Here is a 24402-nt window from a genome sequence, read left to right as displayed (position 1 = left end):
TGCAATGTTTTTATTTGTTGGCTCTATGTAAGCTATTTTTACATAGTTGGCAATAGAAGTTACTTTCGATGTTTGTATCATTTTCATTTAGATTTGGATAGAATTTTGATTAACCACATGACAATGATTTTGAGATATGAAGACGTTATTATAAATTAAATGAAACTTTCACTAAAATGTGCATATGAACACCATAACTGGTACGCAGATCAGTAGAAATGTTAAGATAAATGGCTTTCCACATGAGAAAGGTTGCCGACTCCTCACGTAGCCTCTTACCGGCAACTTCAGGAGAGTAATGGGAGAATCTGCGAAAGCCAGCAGGAGCAGGAGGAGAATAGTTGGGTCAGGTTACGTATTTTTTATATTTTTATCTGGTTATCTAGATCTCTGGCACCCTCGAGGCATCAAACCGTAAGCTTAAAGCATCAGACAAGCTCAATGCATATAGTTGATTTTATTAAAACACATAGGGTGTGTCTATATATGGAAAAATACACGTTTAAAAATGTCGAGCAATTGATTGAACAGACGACTTTCGGTCGACCAAGATTTATTTTTTTGTCGGGGACAGCCCTAATCATTACACAGACCACGTTTGCTGATGTCAACTTTGTGAACAGAGTGCCCCATGGTGGCATTATGGTAAGAGCAGCATAAGCTACGGACAACAAACACAATTGCATTTCATAGACGGCAATTTAAATGCACAGAGATACCGTGACGAGATCCATTGTCGTGCATGATAATGCACGTCCCCAGCTATTGAAGGAGTGGGACAACATTCCACAGGCCACAATCAACAGCCTGAAACTCTACGTGAAGGAGATGTCGCACTGCATGAGGCAAATGGTGGTCACACCAGATACATACAGGTTCTGATCCATGCCCGTACTTTTTCTTTTTTCTTTTTAAGGTATCTGTGACCAACATATGCATATCTGTACTACCAGTCATGTGAAATCCATAGATTAGGGTCTAATTTATTTATTTAAATTGACTGATTTGCTTATATGAACTGTAACTCAGTAAAATCTTTGACATTGTTGCGTTTATATTTTTGTTCATTATAATTGACCCAATCTTTGACAGACCCAGGATCCCCTCACCTTGCAAATTAGTACTTTGAGTACTGGATGCTGATAGAAGGAGTCCCTCTGGAAGTGGTTAACTTGCTGGCCACAGGCTGTACAGCTAACAATCTCCAAGTGTCCTCCTACAAACACACAATCGATCAATCAATGCTTCTAAATCTACATTGCTTGCTCTTTGGGGTTTTAGGCTGGCTAACTAAAACGCATCATTCCCGAAGTGAGGATGGCTTTCATCTTCAGCAGTGATGAATTAACTAACTTTTTCCATGAAGAGATCATGATTCTTAGAAAGCAAATTACGGACTCCTCTTTGAATCTGCGTATTTCTCCAAAGCTCAGTTGTCCTGAGTCTGCACAGAACTGCAGACTAGGCTCAATGGAGACACACGTTTTTTAATCCTGTATCTCTTGACACATTCATGAAAATAGTAATGGCCGCTAAACCTTCAAGCTGCATACTGGACCCTAACCCAACAAAACTACTGAAAGAGCTACTTCCCGTGCTTGGCCCTCCTATGTTGAACATAGTAAATGGCTCCTTATCCTCCAGATGTGTACCAAACTCACTAAGTGGCAGTAATAAATCCTCTCCTGAAAAAGCCAAACCTTGAACAGGAAAATGCAAAAAAAATATCGGACTATATCAAATCTCCCATTCCTAAAAAATAAATAAATTAGAAAACTGTTGCACAGCAACTCACTGCGTTCTTGAAGACAAATAATGTACAGTGCATTCAGAAAGTATTCAGACCCCTCGACATTTTTACATTTTGTTACAGCTTTACTCTACAATTTATTAAATTAAATGTTTTCCTCATCAATCTACACACAATACCCTATAATGACAAAATGAACAGGTTTTTTGAAATTTTAGCAAATGTATTAAAAATAAAAAAACAGAAATACCTTATTTACATAAGTACCGTATTTTCCGCACTATAAGGTGCACTTAAAAGCCTTTAATTTTCTCAAAAAACGACAGTGCGCCTTATAATCCGGAGCGCCTTATATATGGATCAATTGGTTAATTGGTTGATCCATACTGGTTGTACACGGCTCTCAAGGCGCTCTGTCAAAATGTTTCAGTATGAAAAACCAATAAAACCAATTTAATAATAATGAAATGTTTCAGTACGACTGGTAAACTACAAAGCCGCACCGCTTGCACCATTTCGGCTACCGTAGTCAGTAAACACCGGTACTGTGCTTACTCACAGTCCAACACCACTTGTGTGTGTATAAAGACCCCAAAATGGCACCTTTCAAGAGACACGCTTACGACGCAGAGTTCAAGCTCAAGGCTGTCGGTCACGCAGTAGAATATGGGAATAGAGCAGCAGCGAGAGAATTCAACATTAATGAATCAATGGTACGGAAGTGGAGGATGCAAGAAGATGACCTGCGCCAAGTAAAGAAGACTAAACAGAGTTTCCGAGGGAACAAAGCGAGATGGCCACAGTTAGAGGACAAACTCGAACAGTGGGTTGTTGAACAGAGAGCAGCAAGTAGAAGCGTCTACAGTCACTATTCGAATGAAGGCAACAGCGCTAGCACGGGACATGATCATCGATGAATTTCGAGGCGGTCCTTCTTGGTGCTTTCGTTTTATGAAAAGACGTAATCTCTCCATCCGCACACAAACTACCGTCTCGCAGCAACTGCCAAAAGATTACCAAGAAAAGCTGGTCACTTTCCGCGCATACTGCAAAAAGAAGATCACTGAAAAGAAGATCCGGCCAGAGCACATCACCAACATGGATGAGGTTCCACTCACCTTTGATATTCCCGTGAACCGCACTGTGGAGAAAACGGGGACCAGTACGGTGTCTGTACCCACCACAGGGATTGAGAAGTCATCCTTCACTGTAGTTCTCGCCTGCCAGGCTAATGGCCAGAAACTTCCACCCATGGTTATTTTCAAGAGGAAGACCTTGCCAAAAGAAAACTTTCCAGCCGGCGTCGTCATCAAAGCTAGCCCGAAGGGATGGATGGATGAGGAAAAGATGAGTGAGTGGCTGAGAGAAATTTACGTCAAGAGACCGGGTGGCTTTTTCCACACAGCTCCGTCCCTATTGATCTACGACTCCATGCGCGCCCATATCACCGATGCTGTCAAAAAACAAGTGAAGCAAACTAATTCGGAGCTTGCCGTCATTCCGGGTGGATTAACTAAAGAACTCCAGCCGCTAGATATTGGTGTCAACAGGGCGTTCAAAGCTAGACTGCGAGCTGCGTGGGAGCATTGGATGACAGAAGGCGAAGACACGTTCACCAAGACGGGGAGACAGTGCCGGGCGACTTACGCCACTATCTGCCAATGGATCGTGGATGCCTGGGCTGATATATCAGTCTCAACTGTGGTCCAAGCTTTCATGAAGGCAGGAATAATCTCTGAACTGCCAGGCAACAGCAGCAACACTGACTCGGATAATGACGAGAGGGAGCCGGGCAGGTTGGATGCTGTAGTCGCCCAACAGTTCAATTCGGACACTGAAGAAGAAGAATTCAAGGGATTCGGGGACGGGGAATGAACAGAAAAAGTGAGCTTTACGTGTTATACGTAACTGAACAATGTTGAGTTATGCACTAACGTTTGATTTAGTGGTATCAGACTGTTTCTTTTACTACGTTTACTGAATCAGGGAAAAGTTCCCCTCCACGTTTGGGAGAAGAGTGAGCAAGGCTGGGAGATATTGTTAATATGCACAATAACGTTTGAACAACGTTACCATGGGAGTGAACGGAGTTGTCAGAACGCTTAATAAAGTTTGACTTTATCTGACTGTTTTGTTGACATTCCCTTTAGCACAGCTCCATCTAGTGGATGCATAACGCAACCCCAGTCAAACGTTTGACTGCAGTATCTTCTATTCTATGCGCCTTATAATCCGGTGCGCCCTATATATGAAAACAGTTCTAAAATAGGCCATTCATTGAAGGTGCGCCTTATAATCCGGTGCGCCTTATAGTGCGGAAAATACGGTACTCAGACCTTTTGTTATGCGACACGAAATTGAGCTCAGGTGCATCCTGTTTCCATTTATCATCCTTGAGATGTTTCTACAACTTGATTGGAGTCCACCTGTGGTAAATTCAATTGATTGGACATGATTTGGAAAGGCACACACCTGTCTATATAAGGTCCCACAGCTGACAGTGCATGTCAGAGTAAAAACCAAGCCATGAGGTCGAAGGAATTGTCCGTAGAGCTCCGAGACAGAATTGTGTCGAGGCACAGATCTGGGGAAGGGTACCAAAAAATGTCTGCAGCATTGAAGGTTTCCAAAAACACAGTGGCTTCCATTATTCTTAAATGGAAGATGTTTGGAACCACCAAGACTCTTCCTAGAGCTGGCTGCCCGGCCAAACTGAGCAATCGAGAACCAAGAACCCAATGGTCACTATGACAGAGCTCCAGAGTTCCTCTGTGGAGATGGGAGAACCTTCCAGGACAACCATCTCTGCAGCACTCCACCAATCAGGCCTTTATGGTAGAGTGGCCAGACGGAAGCCACTCCTCAGTAAAAGGCACGACAGCCCACTTGGAGTTTGCCAAAAGGCACCTAAAGACTCTCAGACCATGAGAAACAAGATTCTCTGGTCTGATGAAACCAAGATGTAACTTTTTGGCCTGAATGCCAAGCATCACGTCTGGAGGAAACCTGGCACCATCCCTACGGTGAAGCATGGTGGTGGCAGCATCATGCTGTGGGGATGTTTTTCAGCGGCAGGGAATGGAAGATAAGTCAGGATCGAGGAAAAGATGAAAGGAGCAAAGTGCAGAGAGATCCTTGATGAAAACCTGCTCCAGAGCGCTCAGGACCTCAGACTGGGGGAACTGTATACCTTCCAACAGGACAACAACGACCCTAAGCACACAGTCAATACATTTTAGCAGACGCTCTTATCCAGAGCGACTTACAGTTAGTGAGTGCATACATTATTATTTTTTGTTTTAAAAAAATCATACTGGCCCCCCGTGGGAATCGAACCCACAACCCTGGCGCTGCAAACGCCATGCTCTACCAACTGAGCTACATCCCTGCCGGCCATTCCCTCCCATACCCTGGACGACGCTGGGCCAATTGTGCGCCGCCCCATGGGTCTCCCGGTCGCGGCCGGCTACGACAGAGCCTGGTTTCGAACCAGGATCTCTAGTGGCACAGCTAGCACTGCGATGCAGTGCCTTAGACCACTGCGCCACTCGGGAGATACACCACATGCAATGCAGGAGTGGCTTCGTGTTAGATTAATTTGTATTTTAAGAATAATGACTAAAGGATTTCACCCCAAATACAGTATAAATGTGTAAACTGTGTTAGAATTATCAACCCACTAACAGAGGGGGGCGGGACTAAACATTCCAGGGTGAAGGAGAAAGGTGGAAACTGTTTAAGAAAGCCTCCTAAAGGTGGGCGGAGCAAAGTGCCTTTGTGTGTCAAGGGGTATAAAACAGGAGGGTATGGGTTTTGGCGCCAGAGCTCTCCATGAATAAAAATACAGATCATTCTTGCTGGTTGTGGACCTTGAATCATTTATGATTAAAACCAGAGCCTTACAACCTCTGGTAATGATTCAAGCTTAGGTTGAATTAGAGATAGAAATTCTCTTAACACTTCGGGACAAGTTTCTGAATGTCCTTGAGTGGCCCAGCCAGAGCCCGGACTTGAACCCGATCGAACAGCTCTGGAGAGACTGGAGAGAAAATAGCTGTGCGGTGCTTCAACAAAGTACTGAGTAAAGGGTCTGAATACTTATGTAAATGTACTATTTCCGTTTTTGTTTTTTTATAAATCTGCTAAAATTTCTAAAAACCTGTTTTTGCTTCATCATTATGGGGTATTGTGTGTAGATTTTATGTTTAGAATAAGGCTGTAACGTAACAACATTTTGAAAAAGTCAAGGGGGCCGAATACTTTCCCGAAGGCACTGTATACGAAACACTTCAGTCTGGTTTTCAACCCCATCATAGCACTGAGACTGCACTCATGAAGGTGGTAAATTACCTTTTAATAGCGTCAGAACAAGGCTCTGCATCTGTCCTCATGCTCCTAGACATTTTACATTTTAGTCATTTAGCAGACGCTCTTATCCAGAGTGCATACATTTTCATACTGGCCCCCCGTGGGAAAACGAACCCACAACCCTGGCGTTGCAAGCGCCATGCTCTACCATCACCACATTCTTTTTGAGAGATTGGAAACCCTAATTGGTCTACACGGACAAGTTCTTGCCTGGTTTAGATCTTATCTGTCGGAAAGATATCAGCTCGTCTCTGTGGATGGTTTGTCCTCTGACAAATCAATTGTAAGTTTCGGTGTTGCTCAAGGTTCCGTTTTAAGACCACTATTGTTTTCACTACCTCCTGGTGATGCCATTCGGAAACACAATGTCAACTTTCACTGCTATGCGGACGACACACAGCTGTACATTTCGACGAAACATGGTGAAGCCCCAAAATTGCCTTCCCTGGAAGCCTGTGTTTTAGACATAAGGAAGTGGATGGCGCCAAATGTTTTACTTTTAAACTCTGACAAAACAGAGATGCTTGTTCTAGGTCCCAAGAAACAAAGAGATCTGCTGTTGGATACGACAATTAATCTTGATGGTTATACAGTTGTCTCAATTAAAACTGAAGGACCTCGGCGTTACTCTGGACCCTGATCGCTCTTTTGACGAACGTATCAAGAATATTTCAAGGACAGCTTTTTTCCATCTTAGTAACATTGCAAAAATCAGAAACTTTTCGTAAAAAATTATGCAGAAAAGCTAATCCATGCTTTTGTCACTTCTAGATTAGACTCCTGCAATGCTCTACTCTCCGGCTACCCAGCTAAAGCACTAAATAAACCTCAGTTAGTGCTAAACACGGCTGCTAGAATCTTGACTAGAACCAAAAAAAAGATAATATTACAACAGTGCTAGTCTCTCTACACTGGCTTCCTGTTAAGGCTAGGGCTGATTTTAAGGTTTTACTGCTAACCTACAACGCTAACCTGGCCCAGGGGTGCGAAGGTGAACGGCAAGGCACTGGAGCGACGGACCGCCCTTTCTGTCTCTGCCTAGCTGGCTACCTTCTCTCCACTGGGATTCTCTGACCCTATTACAGGGGCTGAGTCACTGGCTTACTAGTGCTCTTCCATGCAGTCCCTAGGAAAAGTGCGTCAATTGAGTGTGTTGAGTCACTGACGTGATCTTCCTGTCCGGTTTTGCACCCCCTTGGTCCCGTGCGGTGGAGGAGATCTTTGTGGGCTATACTCAGCCTTGTCTCAGGGTAGTAAGTTGGTGGACTGTTGATATCCCTGTAGTGGTGTGGGGGTTGTGCTTTGGCAAAGTGGGTGGGGTTATATCCTGCCTGGTTGGCCCGTCTCTGCCTCCAGTATCTATGCTGCAATAGTCTATGTACCGGGGGGCTAGGGTCAGTCTTATATCTGGGGTAATTCTCCTGTCTTATCTGGTGTCCTGTGTGAATTTAAGTATGCTCCCTCTAATTCTCCATCTCCCCTCCCGGAGGACCTGAGCCTTAGGACCATGGCTCGGGACTACCTTGCCTGAAGACTCCTGGCTGTCCCCAGTCCACCTGGTCATGCTGCTGCTCCAGTTTCAACTGTTCTGCCTGCGGCTATGGAATCCTGACCTGTTCACCGGACGTGCTACCTTGTCCCGGACCTGCTGTTTTCAACTTTCTCGCTCTCTACCACACCTGCTGTCTCGACCTCTGAATGCTTGGCTATGAAAAGCCAACTGACATTTATTCTGAGGTACTGACCTGTTGCACCCTGTACAACCACTGTGATTATTATTTGACCCTGCTGGTCATCTATGAACGTTTGAACATCTTGAAGAACAATCTGGCCTTAAATGGCCATGTAACTCTTATAATCTCCACCCGGCACAGCCAGAAGAGGACTGGCCACCCCTCAGAGCGTGGTTCCTCTAGGTTTCTTCCTAGGTTCCTGCCTTTCTAGGGAGTTTTTCCTCGCCACCGTGCTTCTACATCTGCATTGCTTGCCATTTGGGGTTTTAGGCTGGGTTTCTGTATAGCACTTTGTGACATCTGCTGATGTACAAAGGGCTTTATAAATCAATTTGATTGATTGATTACAAACATGCATTCATTTTCATTCTGCGGCACACTATTTTAGGGAAGAGGATATGCATTTTCATATTCATTCATGAAAGCTCACCTCCACGTCTCCTGGAAAAAACTCTCCTCAGATTACCAGATTTTCCGCAATGGAATTCTGGACCTCTGAAGTCATCTCTGACATTTTCCACCGGCTCAGGCCTCACCAGTACAGTGCCTTTGTGCATAAGACATGTAAAAACACACGCATGAAAACCAAGGCATTTTCTGTTGATAAATGCAGTCATTCAATATTCATTTCCATTGTTAATATCTCCTTACAGTAGAGTTGAAAGAAGTAGCAGAAAAAAATAACCTTTCGGTAATCTTGTTACATCAGGATAACCGTTTGAATTGATGATCAAGCAGTCATCATCACTTTCATTTGAAGCACCAGATTCATCCAGTCCACTGTGTTTAATTACAACTGAAGGTTTTCTGTAATACAAGTAACATTGATTAGAGCAGTGGTTTTTCAAACCTCCTCAGTGACCCCCAGACATTTCACAATTTTGTTGTAGCCCTGAACTAGCTCACCTGATTCACCTCAACAAGGGCGTCTAATTACATGACAAGTTGAATTGGGTGTGCTAACTCAGGAATAGTTCAAATACATGGAATGGCTTGGGGTCCCAAAGGAAAAGTTTGAAAACATCTGCATTAGAGGATAAACAATGTGTTTTTCCTGTCCATAAACATGTACATCAACTATCACGTTTCAAAATATCAGAAGAAAGCCCACCTCCTGGAACCACATCCGTACTGCTTCAAGGCATCTGTTAATGTCTGTTGAGGCTGTATTCAACAAGAAAAATGTAATAACTAGATCGTCTAGATCTACATCAATATTAAATACTCTTTGGTCTAGAACAGCCAATACTGATATTTCTCATGTCAATACCTCAAGAGAGGTTCGGTCTGTTGAGTGTGGCTCCACACAGTCCTTGTTTGTTATACCTGTGAATTCAAATCAGCAGACAGTATTGTGAGTCACAACAAATATTGGCCAGACAACCCCACCATGCCTACTGAGTTAAAGTTTCACTTATTACAGTTCTCACCATCAGGACTTTCAGTCACCAGTGTGTCATCATCTTCTTCTGGAGCATGAGTCAAGAACTCATGCAGTTTGGTCACCAACACATTGAGCTTGCTCGTGCCAGGAGGAATGCTAAGAGGAATGACAGCCAAATTAATAGAAATCCAGCATACCTCATGTGAGTTTCTTTCTAGAAAGCTATACACCTTTGTTTAAATTCCTAACCAAAGTTAAAAGTATGTGGATATATGCCATAGCTACCGGTATGATGTGAACATATCTGTCCTCGTCCTTATCTGTCCCTATTCTTCAGGAACAGTTATTATCATGATTCAATAGGCTAGCTAGCTATTCTACCCTAATGCTAACCCATTCATAGACGTTAACTACCTTAAGCGCCTATTGATGAAGGTATTTTCTTCCCAGAATAATTTTGTTAAGAGCCCCAACGCTTGTTCTAAACGTTAACGCGTATTGCTTGCGGTACGGTTTTGGAAACATAAGGAACGTATATTTCATATCAGCGAGAAAGAATTAACAAAAAATAAAAAAAAAGGTACAACTCATAGGATTCCTTAGCATTTTTGCATTGTAATTTCAGAAAATGTCCAAAATATATCTGGCGCTAGTGTTTCACAGTATTACTTAAATCGCCAGTGTTGTGATTGGCTGTGATATTCGCTTATTGATTTCTCCTGCCGGAACGGCATCTATTGTCAAACTGGGAAGCTGTTCTGCCTTTGTGACTGTGTTATCTAGTGGAAATCGCTCTGTCATTTCCTGGTTGCTGAAATTCTACACTGTTCACTCAATTTCAGTTTGTGTGTTAAAACAAGCACTGAATAGTGTAGTGAATCATTGTACCATCTAAATCGCTGTGAAATATATTTTCAATAACAAACCCCAATTTGTTACAACTGTTTGAAGCTGGTTACTTTCGGTTTTGGTCCACCAGCTTCAAACGCAATATATTTTGTTATTGATAAGATACACTTTACAGTGCATTCGGAAAGTATTCAGACCCCTTGACTTTTTCCACATTTTGTTATGTTACAGCCTTATTCTAAAATGGATGTTGTTTTTTATCCTCAATCTACACACAGGACCCCATAATGACAAAGCGAAAACAGGTTTTTATAAATTTTTGGAAATGTATTAATTCAAAACAGAAATATCTTATTTACATAAGTATTCCAACCCTTTGCTATGAGACTCGGAATTGAGCTCAGGTGCATCCTGTTTCCATTGATCATCCTTGAGATGTTTCTACAACTTGATTGGAGTCCACCTGTGGTAAATTCAATTGATTGGACATGATTTGGAAAGGCACACACCTGTCTATATAAAGGTCCCACAGTTGACACTGCATGACCAAGCCATGAGGTCGAAAGGAATTGTCCGTAAAACCCCGACAGGATTGTGTCATGGCACAGATCTGGGGAAGGGTACCAAAACATTTCTGCAGCATTGGAGGTCCCCAAGAACACAGTGGCCTCCATCATTCTTAAATGGAAAAAGTTTGGAACCACCAAGACTCTTCCTAGAGCTGGCCGCCTGGCTAAACTGAGCAATCGGGGGAGAAGAACCTTGGTCAGGGAGGTGACCAAGACCCCAATGGTCACTCTGATAGAGCTCCAGAGTTCCTTTGTGGAGATGGGAGAACATTCAAGAAGGACAACCATCTCTGCAGTACTCCACCAAATCAGCTGTGCAGCGACACTCCCCAACCAACCTGACAGAGCTTGAGAGGATCTGCAGAGAAGAATGGGAGAAACTCCCCAAATACAGGTGTGCCAAGCTTGTAGCGTCATACCCAAGAAGACTCAAGGCTGTAATCGCTGCCAAAGGCGCTTCAACAAAGTACTGAGTAAAGGGTCTGAATACTTAAATGTGATATCAGTTATTTATTTTCAATACATTTTCAAACAATTCTAAAAACCTATTTTTGCTTTGTCATTATGTGGTATTGTGTGTAGATTGATGAGGGGAAAAAACTATTTAATAAATTTTAGAATAAGGCTGTAATGTAACAAAATGTGGAAAAAGTAAAATGGTCTGAATACTTTCCGAATGCACTGTATATACAAAAGTATCTGGACACCCCTTCAAATTAGTGGATTTGGCCATTTCAGCCACACCCCGTTGCTGACAGGTGTATAAAATCGAGCACACAGCCATGCAATCTCCATAGACGAACATTGGCAGTAGATTGGCCAGCTTAGTGACTTTCAACGTGGCACCGTCATAGGATTCCTACCTTTACAACAAGTCAGATCGTAAAATGTCTGCCCTGCTAGAGCTGCCCCAATCAACTGTAAGTGCTGTTATTGTGAAGTGGAAATGTCTAGGAGCAACAACGGTTCAGCCGCGAAGTGGTAGGCCACACAAGCTCAGAGAACGGGACCACCGATTGCTGAAGTGCGCAGAGCGTAAAAATTGTCTGTCCTTGGTTGCAACACTCACTACGGAGTTCCGAACTACCTCTGGAAGCAACGTCAGCACAAGATCATGGCCGAGCAGCCACACACAAGCCTAAGATCACCAGGCGCGATTCCAAGTTTCGGCTGGAGTGGTGTAAAGCTCACAGCCATTGTACTCTGGAGCAGTGGAAACGCGTTCTCTGGAGTGATGAATCACGCTTCAACATCTGGCAGTCCAACGGACGAATCTGGGTTTGGCGGATGCCAGGAGAACGCTACCTGCCCCAATTGTAAAGTTTGGTGGAGGAGGAATAATGGTCTGGGGCTGTTTTTCATGGTTCGGGCTAGGTCCCTTTGTTCCAGTGAAGGGACATCTTAACGGTACAGCATACAATTACATTCTAGATGCTTCTGCGCTTCCAACTTTGTGGCAACAGTTTGGGGAAGGCCCTTTCCTGTTTCAGCATGACAATGCCCCCATGCACAAAGCGAGGTCCATACAGAAATGGTTTGTAGAGATCGGTGTGGAAGAACTTGACTGGCCTGCACAGAGCCCTGAACTCAACCCCATCGAACACCTTTGGGATGAATTGGAACACCGACTGCAAGCCAGGCCTAATCGCCTAACCTCACTAACGCTCGTGGCTGAATGGAAGCAAGTCCACGCAACAATGTCTCAACATCTAGAGGAAAGCCATCCCAGAAGAGTGAAGGCTGTTATAGCAGAAAAGGAGGGGGGGGGGATCAACTCCATATTAATGCCTTGATTTTAGAATGAGATGTTTGACAAGCAGGTGTCCACATACTTTTGTCATGTAGTGTATTTCACAGCGATTTAAATGGTACAATGACTCCCTACATTATCCAGTGCTTGTTTTCTCTAACTGAAATTGACAGTGTAGAACTTTAGCAACCAGAAAATGTGAGATTTCCACTAAATAACACATCCACAAAGTCAAAACAGCTTTCCCAGTTTGACAACAGATGCCGCTCCGGCGGAAGAAATCAATAGGCGAATATCACAGCCAATCACAACTATGGTGGGTAAGTAATAATGTGAAACACTATCATTCCACTATTAGCACTAGTTATATTCTGGACATTTTTTGAAATAAAAATTCAAAAATATCCTGTGTAGCACCTTTAAATTACTACACACCTTTATAGGGTTAGTGTTTCCACACAGCCATATCTCCATGAAGCAGGATTTCCGTTAGGAAAATGTGGCGGTGGACAACGTGACCAGGAAGATTTTAATTTACCGGCCATTTGAGAAAATTACCAGACCCATTAGGGTGTCCACCCACGGTGCTCAGAATGACAGAAATCACATTTATACTGAACAAAAATATAAACATTTTACTGAGTTACAGTTCATATAAGGAAATCAGTCAATTTAAATAAATTAGGCCTTGATCTATGGATTTCACATGACTGGGCAGGGGTGCAACCATGGGTGGCCTGGGAGGACATAGGCCCACCCACTGGGGAGCCAAGACCAGCCAATCAGAATGAGTTTTTCCCCACAAAAGGGCTTTATTACAGAAGGAAATACTCCTCAGTTTCATCAGATGTCCGGGTGGCTGGTCTCAGACGATCCTGCAGGTGAAGAAGCCGGATGTGGAGGTCCTTTACTGGCGTGGTTACAAGTAGTCTGCGGTTGTGAGGCCGGTTGGAAGTACTCACAAATTCTCTAAAACAACGGAGGAGGCTTATGGTAGATAAATGGAACATTCAATTCTCTGGCAACAGCTCTGGTGGACATTCCTGCAGTCAGCATTCCAATTGCACGCTCCCTCAAAACATGAGACATCTGTGGCGTTGTGACACAAAACTGCACATTTTAGTGGCCTTTTATTGTCCCCAGCACAAGGTGCACCTGTGTAATGATCATGCTGTTTAATCAGCTTCTTGATTTGCCACACCTGTCAGGTGGATGGATTATCTTGGCTAAGGAGAAATGCTCACTAACAGGGATGTAAACAAATTTGTGCACAACATTTTAGAGAAATAAGCTTTTTGTTTGTTTGGAAAATGTATGGGATCTTTTATTTCAGCTCATGAAACCAACACTTTACATGTTGCGTTTATTTTTGTTCAGTATAGATTATGGTAACTCATCTTAACAAAACATGTAACTCCTGTAATGAAGCAGCCAATAAAACATCATTTTCAAACATTTGCCAAAATGCAATTCACAGGAAAAAACACCATTCTAAACAGCGCACCTAATGCGAGCTGTATATGACATAGATGAAAATCTCAGTTAGAAGCTTAGAAAGAGGGTGAATGTAAATATGCAATAACTAGGATGGTTGCTAATAAGACTAGGATTGTGCATTTGGCTTCTGGACAACGAAATAAAGTTTATACGAAAACCAATAAAACAGGAGAAAAATGGCATATGAGGAATTCTTTCATAGGCAGCGCGTGGCAAAAGGCCTAGCTTATTATTGAGTTGCGGCTGTCAGTGAAAAGTATCTAAAATGTGTGTGAAGATAATGTGTCTGGAGTATAATTTTAAATTTTGAGACAAGGGGTGTGTGGCGAAGACAGCCTATAGGCGCATCTCTCTCCAGAATGCATGCACTCAGCTCTCCAGAATCCAGTCAGCGGTCTCCCGCCAATTCTTCCGCATGTATTATTTTATGTGAATTGTTTGCCCTTTGATTGCTCATTTTAACTATTCCCCATTACATATGTCACCAGTAGTAAACTGGTGACATAAAAATATGTACCATTAGTCCCTGTCATTTGGTTGCATTAATTTCTGTTAAGGCATTGTATTACTAATTAGGCATACAGTCATTTACTGCTCTCATTCTCGGAGTGGAAACATTGTTTGCAGAGTGCACAACCTGCTACACTTGTGAGAAACACGTTTTGGTTTATTTCATAACCTTCATTTACGAGTTGTCCATTTTTTCATTGTCTTTTGTTTGGAGTGCTCCATGTGAGCAATGAGCATGGGTCTGGTTTCTCGGTCTTGCTAATTTTGAGGGAGCGCGCGCCTGAGCACGCAAGAAGTAGCCTAGCTGGCCTGCTGCACGCAAATGTAGGAAAGTGCCCATTTGGAGATGTTTGATTTCTGATTGTCTGTCACTACGTCCACCACTAATAAGCTGAGCTTCTCAGTCATTTTTTCTTCACCTTTTTGTTTTTACATCCATGACAGTCTAATCGTTCCACACAGTAGGCCTATCTGACAAAACTTTCCAATAATCTCTCCCTCTCGATAATCACCAAGCCTGGTGTGAAAGAGCAAAATATCATCATCCGATGATTGTATATATATATATATACCAGTGGAAACATCATAAAATACCTTTCCCTTGCACAAAAACAGCTGTCTGTCCCAAGCTCACTGGTGCAGGAAACTGAGGGCCTGGAATAGGCTAGTTGATACAATATTGCAAGTTCACTGGAGACAACTTCATGCCAGATCCAGTTTATTGATTTGATACAATGTTGCACTTTACTAGGATAGCTCAAGTAAAGAGCTAGAAAGGAAGGCAGACATGCCGAGTAGAGAGATTAATGTGATTGAAAGAACCAGAATTTTCATCAGTATATTTTCTACTGTTTTTATGTCGGCTTTCTGCATTTTGATTAGTTGACAATGGAAGTTATAGGCCAACGGCTGCATTGGCCATCTCTGAGTTCCATGCGGTCATTTAGGCTATTTAACCGCCAATGTATCAATGTGTCCATATGGCAGAGGCTGGTACTTTAGCATTAGTTGCATTTTTGCTTTGATATTTGTATCATTTTAATTACACTAAACAAAAATATAAATGCAACATGCAACAATTTCAATGATTTTACAGTTCATAAGGAAATCAGTCAATTTAAATAAATAAATTAGGCACTAATATATGGATTTCACATGACTGGTAATAGATACCTTAAAATCAAAGGTAGGGGCGTGGATCAGAAAACCAGTCCGTATCTGGTGTGACCACCATTTGCCTCATGCAGCGCGACACATCTCCTTCGCATAGAGTTGATCAGGCTGTTGATTGTGGCCTGTGGAATATTGTCCCACAAAGTTGCTGGAACACGCTGTCGTACACGTCGATCAAGAGCATCCCAAACATGCTCAAATGGGTGACATGTCTGGTGAGTATGCAGGCCATGGAATAACTGGGACATTTTCAGCTTCCAGGAATTGTGTACAGATCCTTGCGACATGGGGCCATACATTATCATGCTGAAACATGAGGTGATGGCGATGGATGAATGGCACGACAATGGGCCTCAGGATCTCGTCACGGTATCTCTGTGCATTCAAATTGCCATCTATAAAATGTAATTGTGTTCGTTGTCCGTAGCTTATGCCTGCCCATACCATAACCCCACCGCCACCATGGGTCACTCTGTTCTTAACGTTGACATCAGCAAACCGCTCGCCCACACGACGCCATACTTACACTGTCTGCCATCTGCCTGGTACAGTTGAAACAGTTCAGTGCTTCCGCATTGTCTCCGTGCTGCTCTGCTGTTTGTTGCTACTTGGCTACCTAACAAACTATTCACGTTTTACTTTTAATAAACGTTTAATCAATCTCTGTGTTCAACAAATTTACCAACTTTTTAGTTTTGTCCTCACTCATCTTTTTTCGTTAAACTTTTTCACCCCGGACGTTTATCCCGAGACAGAAGAGTCAGAAGAGTCTTTTTTCCTGTGCGTTTTAGCTGCCAACTTTACGTTATTTTCCTTTTTTCCATCGCAACTTTTTTCCCTTATTCAACTTTTTCACTCCGGACGCTTTATCTGGACATGGTTCATCAACATCTTCAACAGCCGAAGCTAAGTAGTAACATTAACATGATGTCTTCTAATTGCAGTCGCTGTACTCATAATATACAGGAGAATTCTCGCCTTACGGCGAGAATAGCTGTGCTACAAGCCCAGCTTCAGACGCAATCGTTAGGCAAGGGTAATATCAGTGTAGGAAAGGAAGAAACAGCGTCTGTGCCACCAGTAAGTACAGACAGTAATGTTAGTATAAATCCCCCCGCACAGTCCCCCGCAGCCGGACAACTTTCTCATGGCTTCTGGAGGGAAATACTGTTGGAATGCTCAACCGGTGTCGCTCATTCAGCCGACAGAAACCTTCAACCGGTTTTCCCCATTATGTAGCGAGTCGGAGTCTGAGTCTGAGTCTTCTCTAGTCTCTACTCCTCCCGTTACGGGGTCTGAGACTCCGAAGGCTCCCACCATTAGCTCTGACAAATTGAAAACCCTAGTCATTGGCGACTCCATTACCCGCAGTATTAGACTTAAAACGAATCACCCAGCGATCATACACTGTTTACCAGGGGGCAGGGCTACCGACGTTAAGGCTAATCTAAAGATGGTGCTGGCTAAAGCTAAAACTGGCGAGTGTAGAGAGTATAGAGATATTGTTATCCACGTCGGCACCAACGATGTTAGGATGAAACAGTCAGAGGTCACCAAGTGCAACATAGCTTCAGCGTGTAAATCAGCTAGAAAGATGTGTCGGCATCGAGTAATTGTCTCTGGCCCCCTCCCAGTTAGGGGAAGTGACGAGCTCTACAGCAGAGTCTCAGCACTCAATCGCTGGTTGAAAACTGTTTTCTGCCCCTCCCAAAAGATAACATTTGTGGATAATTGGCCCTCTTTCTGGGACTCACCCACAAACAGGATCAAGCCTGACCTGCTGAGGAGTGACGGACTCCATCCTAACTGGAGGGGTGCTCTCCTCTTATCTACCAACATAGATAGGGCTCTAACTCCTCTAGCCCCACAGTGAAATAGGGTGCAGGCCAGGCAGCAGGCTGTTAGCCAACCTGCCAGCTTAGTGGAGTCTGCCAATAGCATAGTCAGTGTAGTCAGCTCAGCCATACCCATTGAGACTGTGTCTGTGCCTCGACCTAGGTTGGGCAAAACTAAACATGGTGGTGTTCACCCTAGCAATCTTATTAGGATAAAGACCTCCTCCATTCCTGCCATTATTGAAAGAGATCCTGATACCTCACATCTCAAAATAGGGTTACTTAATGTTAGATCCCTCACTTCAAAGGCAGTCATAGTCAATGAACTAATCACTGATCATAATCTTGATGTGATTGGCCTGACTGAAACATGGCTTAAGCCTGATGAATTTGCTGTGTTAAATGAGGCCTCACCTCCTGGTTACACTAGTGACCATATTCCCCGTGCATCCCGCAAAGGCGGAGGTGTTGCTAACATTTACGATAGCAAATTTCAATTTACAAAAAAAAAATGACGTTTTCATCTTTCGAGCTTCTAGTCATGAAATCTATGCAGCCTACTCAATCACTTTTTATAGCTACTGTTTACAGGCCTCCTGGGCCATATACAGCGTTCCTCTCTGAGTTTCCTGAATTCCTATCAGACCTTGTAGTCATAGCAGATCATATTCTAATTTTTGGTGATTTTAATATTCACATGGAGAAGTCCACAGACCCACTCCAAAAGTCTTTCGGAGCCATTATCGACTCAGTGGGTTTTGTCCAACATGTCTCTGGACCTACTCACTGCCACAGTCATACTCTGGACCTAGTTTTGTCCCATGGAATAAATGTTGTAGATCTTAATGTTTTTCCACAAAATCCTGGACTATCGGACCACCATTTTATTACGTTTGCAATCGCAACAAATAATCTGCTCAGACCCCAACCAAGGAGCATCAAAAGTCGTGCTATAAATTCTCAGACAACACAAAAATTCATTGATGCCCTTCCAGACTCCTTCTGCCTACCCAAGGACGTCAGAGGACAAAATCAGTTAACCACTTAACTGAGGAACTCAATTTAACCTTGCGCAATACCCTAGATGCAGTTGCACCCCTAAAAACGAAAAACATTTGTCATAAGAAACTAGCTCCCTGGTATACAGAAAATACCCGAGCTTTGAAGCAAGCTTCCAGGAAATTGGAACGGAAATGGCGCCACACCAAACTGGAAGTCTTCCGACTAGCTTGGAAAGACAGTACCGTGCAGTACCGAAGAGCCCTCACTGCTGCTCGATCATCCTACTTTTCCAAATTAATCGAGGAAAATAAGAACAATCCAAAATTTCTTTTTGATACTGTTGCAAAGCTAACTAAAAAGCAGCATTCCCCAAGAGAGGATGGTTTTCACTTCAGCAGTGATAAATTCATGAACTTCTTTGAGGAAAAGATCATGACCATTAGAAAGCAAATTACGGACTCCTCTTTGAATCTGCGTATTCCTCCAGGGCTTAGCTGTCCTGGATCTGCACAGCTCTGCGAGGGCCTGGGATCGGGAGAGACACTTAAGTGTTTTAGTACTATATCTCTTGACACAATGATGAAAATAATCATGGCCTCTAAACCTTCAAGCTGCATACTGGATCCTATTCCTACTAAACTGCTGAAGGAGCTGCTTCCTGTGCTTGGCCCTCCTATGTTGAACATAATAAACAGCTCTCTATCCACCGGATGTGTACCAAACTCACTAAAAGTGGCAGTGATAAAGCCTCTCTTGAAAAAGCCAAACCTTGACCCGGAAAATATAAAAAACTATCGGCCTATATCGAATCTTCCATTCCTCTCAAAATTTTAGAAAAAGCTGTTGCGCAGCAACTCACTGCCTTTCTGAAGATAAACAATGTATACGAAATGCTTCAGTCTGGTTTTAGACCCCATCATAGCACTGAGACTGCACTTGTGAAGGTGGTAAATGACCTTTTAATGGCGTCAGACCGAGGCTCTGCATCTGTCCTCGTGCTACTAGACCTTAGTGCTGCCTTTGACACCATCGATCACCACATTCTTTTGGAGAGACTGGAAACCCAAATTGGTCTACACGGACAAGTTCTGGCCTGGTTTAGATCCTACCTGTCGGAAAGATATCAGTTTGTCTCTGTGAATGGTCTGTCCTCCGACAAATCAACTGTACATTTCGGTGTTCCTCAAGGTTCCGTTTTAGGACCACTATTGTTTTCACTATATATTTTACCTCTTGGGGATGTTATTCGAAAACATAATGTTAACTTTCACTGCTATGCGGATGACACACAGCTGTACATTTCAATGAAGCATGGTGAAGCCCCAAAATTGCCCTCGCTAGAAGCCTGTGTTTCAGACATAAGGAAGTGGATGGCTGAAAACTTTTTACTTTTAAACTCGGACAAAACAGAGATGCTTGTACTAGGTCCCAAGAAACAAAGAGATCTTCTGTTAAATCTGACAATTCATCTTGATGGTTGTAAAGTCGTCTCAAATAAAACTGTGAAGGACCTAGGCGTTACTCTTGACCCTGATCTCTTTTGACCGAACATATCAAGACTGTTTCAAGGACAGCTTTTTTCCATCTACGTAACATTGCAAAAATCAGAAATTTTCTGTCCAAAAATGATGCAGAAAAATTAATCCATGCATTTGTTACTTCTAGATTAGACTACTGCAATGCTCTATTTTCCGGCTACCCGGATAAAGCACTAAATAAACTTCAGTTAGTGCTAAATACGGCTGCTAGAATCCTGACTAGAACCAAGAAATTTGATCATATTACTCCAGTGCTAGCTTCCCTACACTGGCTTCCTGTTAAGGCAAGGGCTGATTTCAAGGTTTTACTGTTAACCTATAAAGCGTTACATGGGCTTGCTCCTACCTATCTTTCCGAGTTGGTCCTGCCGTACATACCAATACGTACGCTACGGTCACAAGACGCAGGCCTCCTAATTGTCCCTAGAATTTCTAAGCAAACAGCGGGAGGCAGGGCTTTCTCCTATAGATCTCCATTTTTATGGAACAGTCTGCCTACCCATGTGAGAGACGCAGACTCGGTCTCAACCTTTAAGTCTTTACTGAAGACTTATCTCTTCAGTAGGTCATATGATTGAGTGTAGTCTGGCCCAGGAGTGTGAAGGTGAACGGAAAGGCTGGAGCAACGAACAGCCCTTGCTGTCTCTGCCGGGCCGGTTCCCCTCTCCACTGGGGTTCTCTGCCTCTAACCCTGTTGCAGGGGCTGAGTCACTGGCTTGCTGGTGCTCTTTCATGCCGTCCCTGGGAGGGGTGCGTCACTTGAGTGGGTTGAGTTACTGACGTGATCTTCCTGTCTGGGTTGGCGCCCCCCTTGGTTTGTGCTGTGGTGGAGACCTCTGTGGGCTATACTCGGCCTTGTCTCAGGATTGTAAGTTGGTGGTTGGGGATATCCCTCTAGTGGTGCGGGGGGCTGTGCTTTGGCGGAGTGGGTGGGGTTATATCCTTCCTGTTTGGCCCTGTCCGGGGTTTCTTCGGATGGGGCCACAGTGTCTCCGGGACCGCTCCTGTCTCAGCCTCCAGTATTTATGCTGCAGTAGTTTATGTGTCGGGGGGCTGGGGTTAGTTGGTTATACCTGGAGTACTTCTCCTGTCTTATCCAGTGTCCTGTGTGAATTTAAGTATGCTCTCTCTAATTCTCTCGTTCTCTCTTTCTCTCTGAGAACCTGAGCCCTAGGACCATACGTCAGGACTACCGGGCATGATGACACCTTGCTGTCCCCAGTCCGCCTGGCCTTGCTGCTATTCCAGTTTCAACTGTTCTGCCTGCGGCTACGAAACCCCTACCTGTCCCAGACCTGCTGTTTTCAACTCTAAATGATCGGCTATGAAAAGCCAACTGAGACCTGAGCCCTAGGACCATACGTCGGGACTACCGGCCGTGGTGACTCCTTGCTGTCCCCAGTCCGCCTGGCCTTGCTGCTATTCCAGTTTAAACTGTTCTGCCTGCGGTTATGGAACCCCCTACCTGTCCCAGACCTGCTGTTTTAAACTCTAATGATCGGCTATGAAAAGCCAACTGAGATTTATTCCTGATTATTATTTGACCATGCTTGTCACTTATGAACATTTTTTGAACATCTTGGCATGGTTCTGTTATAATCTCCACCCGGCACAGCCAGAAGAGGACTGGCCACCCCTCATAGCCTGGTTCCTCTCTAGGTTTCTTCCTAGGTTTTGCCTTTCTAGGGAGTTTTTCCTAGCCACCGTGCTTCTACACCTGCATTACTAGCTGTTTGGGGTTTTAGGCTGGGTTTCTGTACAGCACTTCGAGATATTAGCTGATGTAAGAAGGGCTATATAAAATAAAATTGATTGATTGATTGATTGATTGAAACAGGGATTCATCCGTGAAGAGCACACTTCTCCAGCGTGCCAGTTGCCATCGAAGGTGAGCATTTGCCCACTGAAGACTTTCAGTCTTCTGTAAACAAGCGCTGTAACATGGATATTAGTCTGATTAATCAAGCTGTAATACACAATTAATTGGTATATACAGCCTGAAACTAATGCCTGCAAAATCATGTAAAATGTTCCTTACAAGCCAGAATGTTGAATAAAATTATATTTAAACTCACTCTCCGGTTGTCTGTGCAGTTTGTCCTTCAGCTGCTGAGACAAAATATCCACAGGAAAGTATTGTTTACCAACTCTTGAATCAGGGGAGGATGGTGTGAATCTCTTTTATTTATTTTATTCAGATTTCAATCTTCAAAAAAAGTGTGCATTGTTCTCCATCCTCCAGATTCAGAATATCCCATTTTCATTGTCACGGTATGCTTTGTTCAATAGCTATTGACGAGAAAACCAAATATCCAATGTAAAAATAACTTTACCTCGCTGCCAACCGTAACAAGTCAGGTAAACAATACTTAAAAGAAAAACCGCACAGACAATCGGTCAAGTTTAAATGTCATTTTATTAATCATTCTGGCTTGTAAGGAACAGGTACAATTTTGCAAGCTTCAGGCCGTATATACCAATTAATTGTGTATTACAGCCTGATTACCCAGACTAATATCCATGTTACAGCACTTGTTTACAGAAGGTACACAGAGGCGACCACCTGTGCCAATTAGCTATCAGCGCAAACACCTGTGTAAGTGTAACTGGTGAGGAAGTGATGTTTGCCAACTGGAGGCACGTACAAATCTGCTTCAGTAAGTGTATATTTTTTATTTGAAAGATTATTTCTGGCTGATATGAAAGATGATTGACATTTCTAAACGTTAAAACAGTGTTGGAATTGTATACTGAACAAAAATATAAACGCAACATGTAAAGTGTTGGTCCCATGTTTCATGAGCTGAAATAAAAGATCCCAGAAATGTTGTTTACATTCCTGTTAGTGAGCATTTCTCCTTTGCCAAGATAATCCATCCACCTGACAGGTGTGGCATATCAAGAAGCTGATTAAACAGCATGATCAATACACAGGTGTACCTTGTGCCGGGGACAATAAAAGGCCACTAAAATGTGCAGTTTTGTAACAACGCCACTGTTGTCTCAAATTGAAGGAGCGTACACTTGGCATGCTGACTGCAGGAATGTCCAACAGAGCTGTTGCCAGAGAATTGAATGTTCATATCTCTACCATATGCCGTCCAACCGGCCTCACAACCTGGCCGGCGCATTTCTGTCTGTAGTAAAGCCCTTTTGTGGCGATAAACTAATTATGATTCCTATGCCCTCCCAGGCCCACCCATGGCTGCACCCCTGCCCAGTCATGTGAAATCCTTAGATTAGGGCCTAATGAAATCTTTGCAATTGTTGCGTTTAAACCCTAAGGTTTTTAGAGAACTACCCTAACGAATACCAGGGCTTAGTTTCCCAAAAGTATCTTAAGGCTAAGTTCACCATATATGGTCCTAACGTTGAAGTTAGCCTTCAGATGCCGTTGGGAAACCGGGCCCAGATCATAGACAAAACAATTAGCTAGCTATCTAGGTCGTTTGCTAACGTTAATGTACGTGTGTGAACTCATTTATAGCTAGCTAGCTAGCAGTAAAGTTAACGTTACCTAGTTAGATAAATATCAAACAATAACGTTGGTCAAACAAATAGCTAGGTCTCTCTTGATGTCTGTACTAATTATGTAAATGTCACAAGTTCAAGTAGGACTAGTAGCTTGAATGTGAGGACTGACTACGTTAGAACTAACTAGGCAGCAAATCAGCTAGCTAGCTAGGTCAGGTTAGCTATCTACGGTTTGCCAGATTAGCTACAGTAGCTTGCTCGGGCAGCTGGAGAGTTAATATATTTATTACCTGGACATCTTGCGCTGGTCAAAGGCACCTTATGTAAACGGCCGGCACTATATGGGCTTACTCCCCAAAAATTCCCCAATTGCCCTCATTATTGCAAGTAATTTTTGTTTAGGTTGCTAACACAATGCAATTGTCAGACTAGCTACCCCAAAAATGGCGTTGTTTCTCGGATACCTTCATTATTGCGACTGCGCACATTTGAAAATGGGCGCGTTCCAGTCTGTACTGTGTGGTCGGAGCTGCAGTCATTTTGATTTCAAATGTTAAATTGGCCGCTTTCCTGGACATTTTTTATAGTAGGCTACTCGCGTTGCGCAGATGATCTCAGTCACAACGCCTGGGAGCCACATTAGTATTGTAAAGAACCTTGGGTGATCCTTACCATATTCCCTAAGTGGGTTTACCTCTATTGGAGCAGCGGTTAGCAAGTCTGCCTATGGTCTGGGAGACCCAAGTTTGATAGCCGATAGAGGCGGTACATAGTCTTTGTTCACTACACTGGTACAAGAAGTAGGATGGTGCCATCAGAAACGCGTTTCTGGCTTTTAATTCACTCTCCTGAATGAAGAGGGTAGGTAGTGGAACAAGTAACAACCCTTGCCTAGGGTTACAATCTCCCCCAAGTGGGTTAACCCTATGGGAGCAATGGTTAGCACTGGGGAAACTACTCTGAAAATACA

The 24402-nt window shown here is 43.4% G+C and overlaps 1 protein-coding gene across 2 annotated transcripts in view; it reads right to left on the bottom strand.

The window, feature by feature from the left end:
* The window catches only part of LOC121579957 (transcriptional regulator ATRX), a 55356-nt gene extending 31470 nt beyond the window's left edge, over positions 1-23886 (bottom strand). Inside the window, exons 1-7 of one of the 2 annotated variants that reach the window (XM_041894974.2) lie at positions 23723-23886; positions 9282-9391; positions 9122-9177; positions 8963-9015; positions 8537-8658; positions 8282-8398; positions 1110-1216 (exon numbers count right to left, since the gene is read on the bottom strand). In XM_041894974.2, coding sequence (XP_041750908.1) covers positions 1110-1216; positions 8282-8398; positions 8537-8658; positions 8963-9015; positions 9122-9177; positions 9282-9391; positions 23723-23730 — 573 coding nt within the window. In that variant the 5' untranslated portion in view covers positions 23731-23886. Of the gene's footprint in view, positions 1-1109; positions 1217-8281; positions 8399-8536; positions 8659-8962; positions 9016-9121; positions 9178-9281; positions 9392-23722 lie in introns of those variants that run through there. The other variant, XM_041894975.2, reaches the window with a different exon arrangement.
* Positions 23887-24402: the final 516 nt, after the last annotated feature.

Source organism: Coregonus clupeaformis, chromosome 13 (genome assembly GCF_020615455.1).
Source record: "Coregonus clupeaformis isolate EN_2021a chromosome 13, ASM2061545v1, whole genome shotgun sequence".
In the NCBI taxonomy this organism is placed as follows: Eukaryota; Metazoa; Chordata; class Actinopteri; order Salmoniformes; family Salmonidae; genus Coregonus; species Coregonus clupeaformis.
Note: the sequence above shows the minus strand (reverse complement) of the source record. Positions and strands in the feature narration are given on the sequence as shown.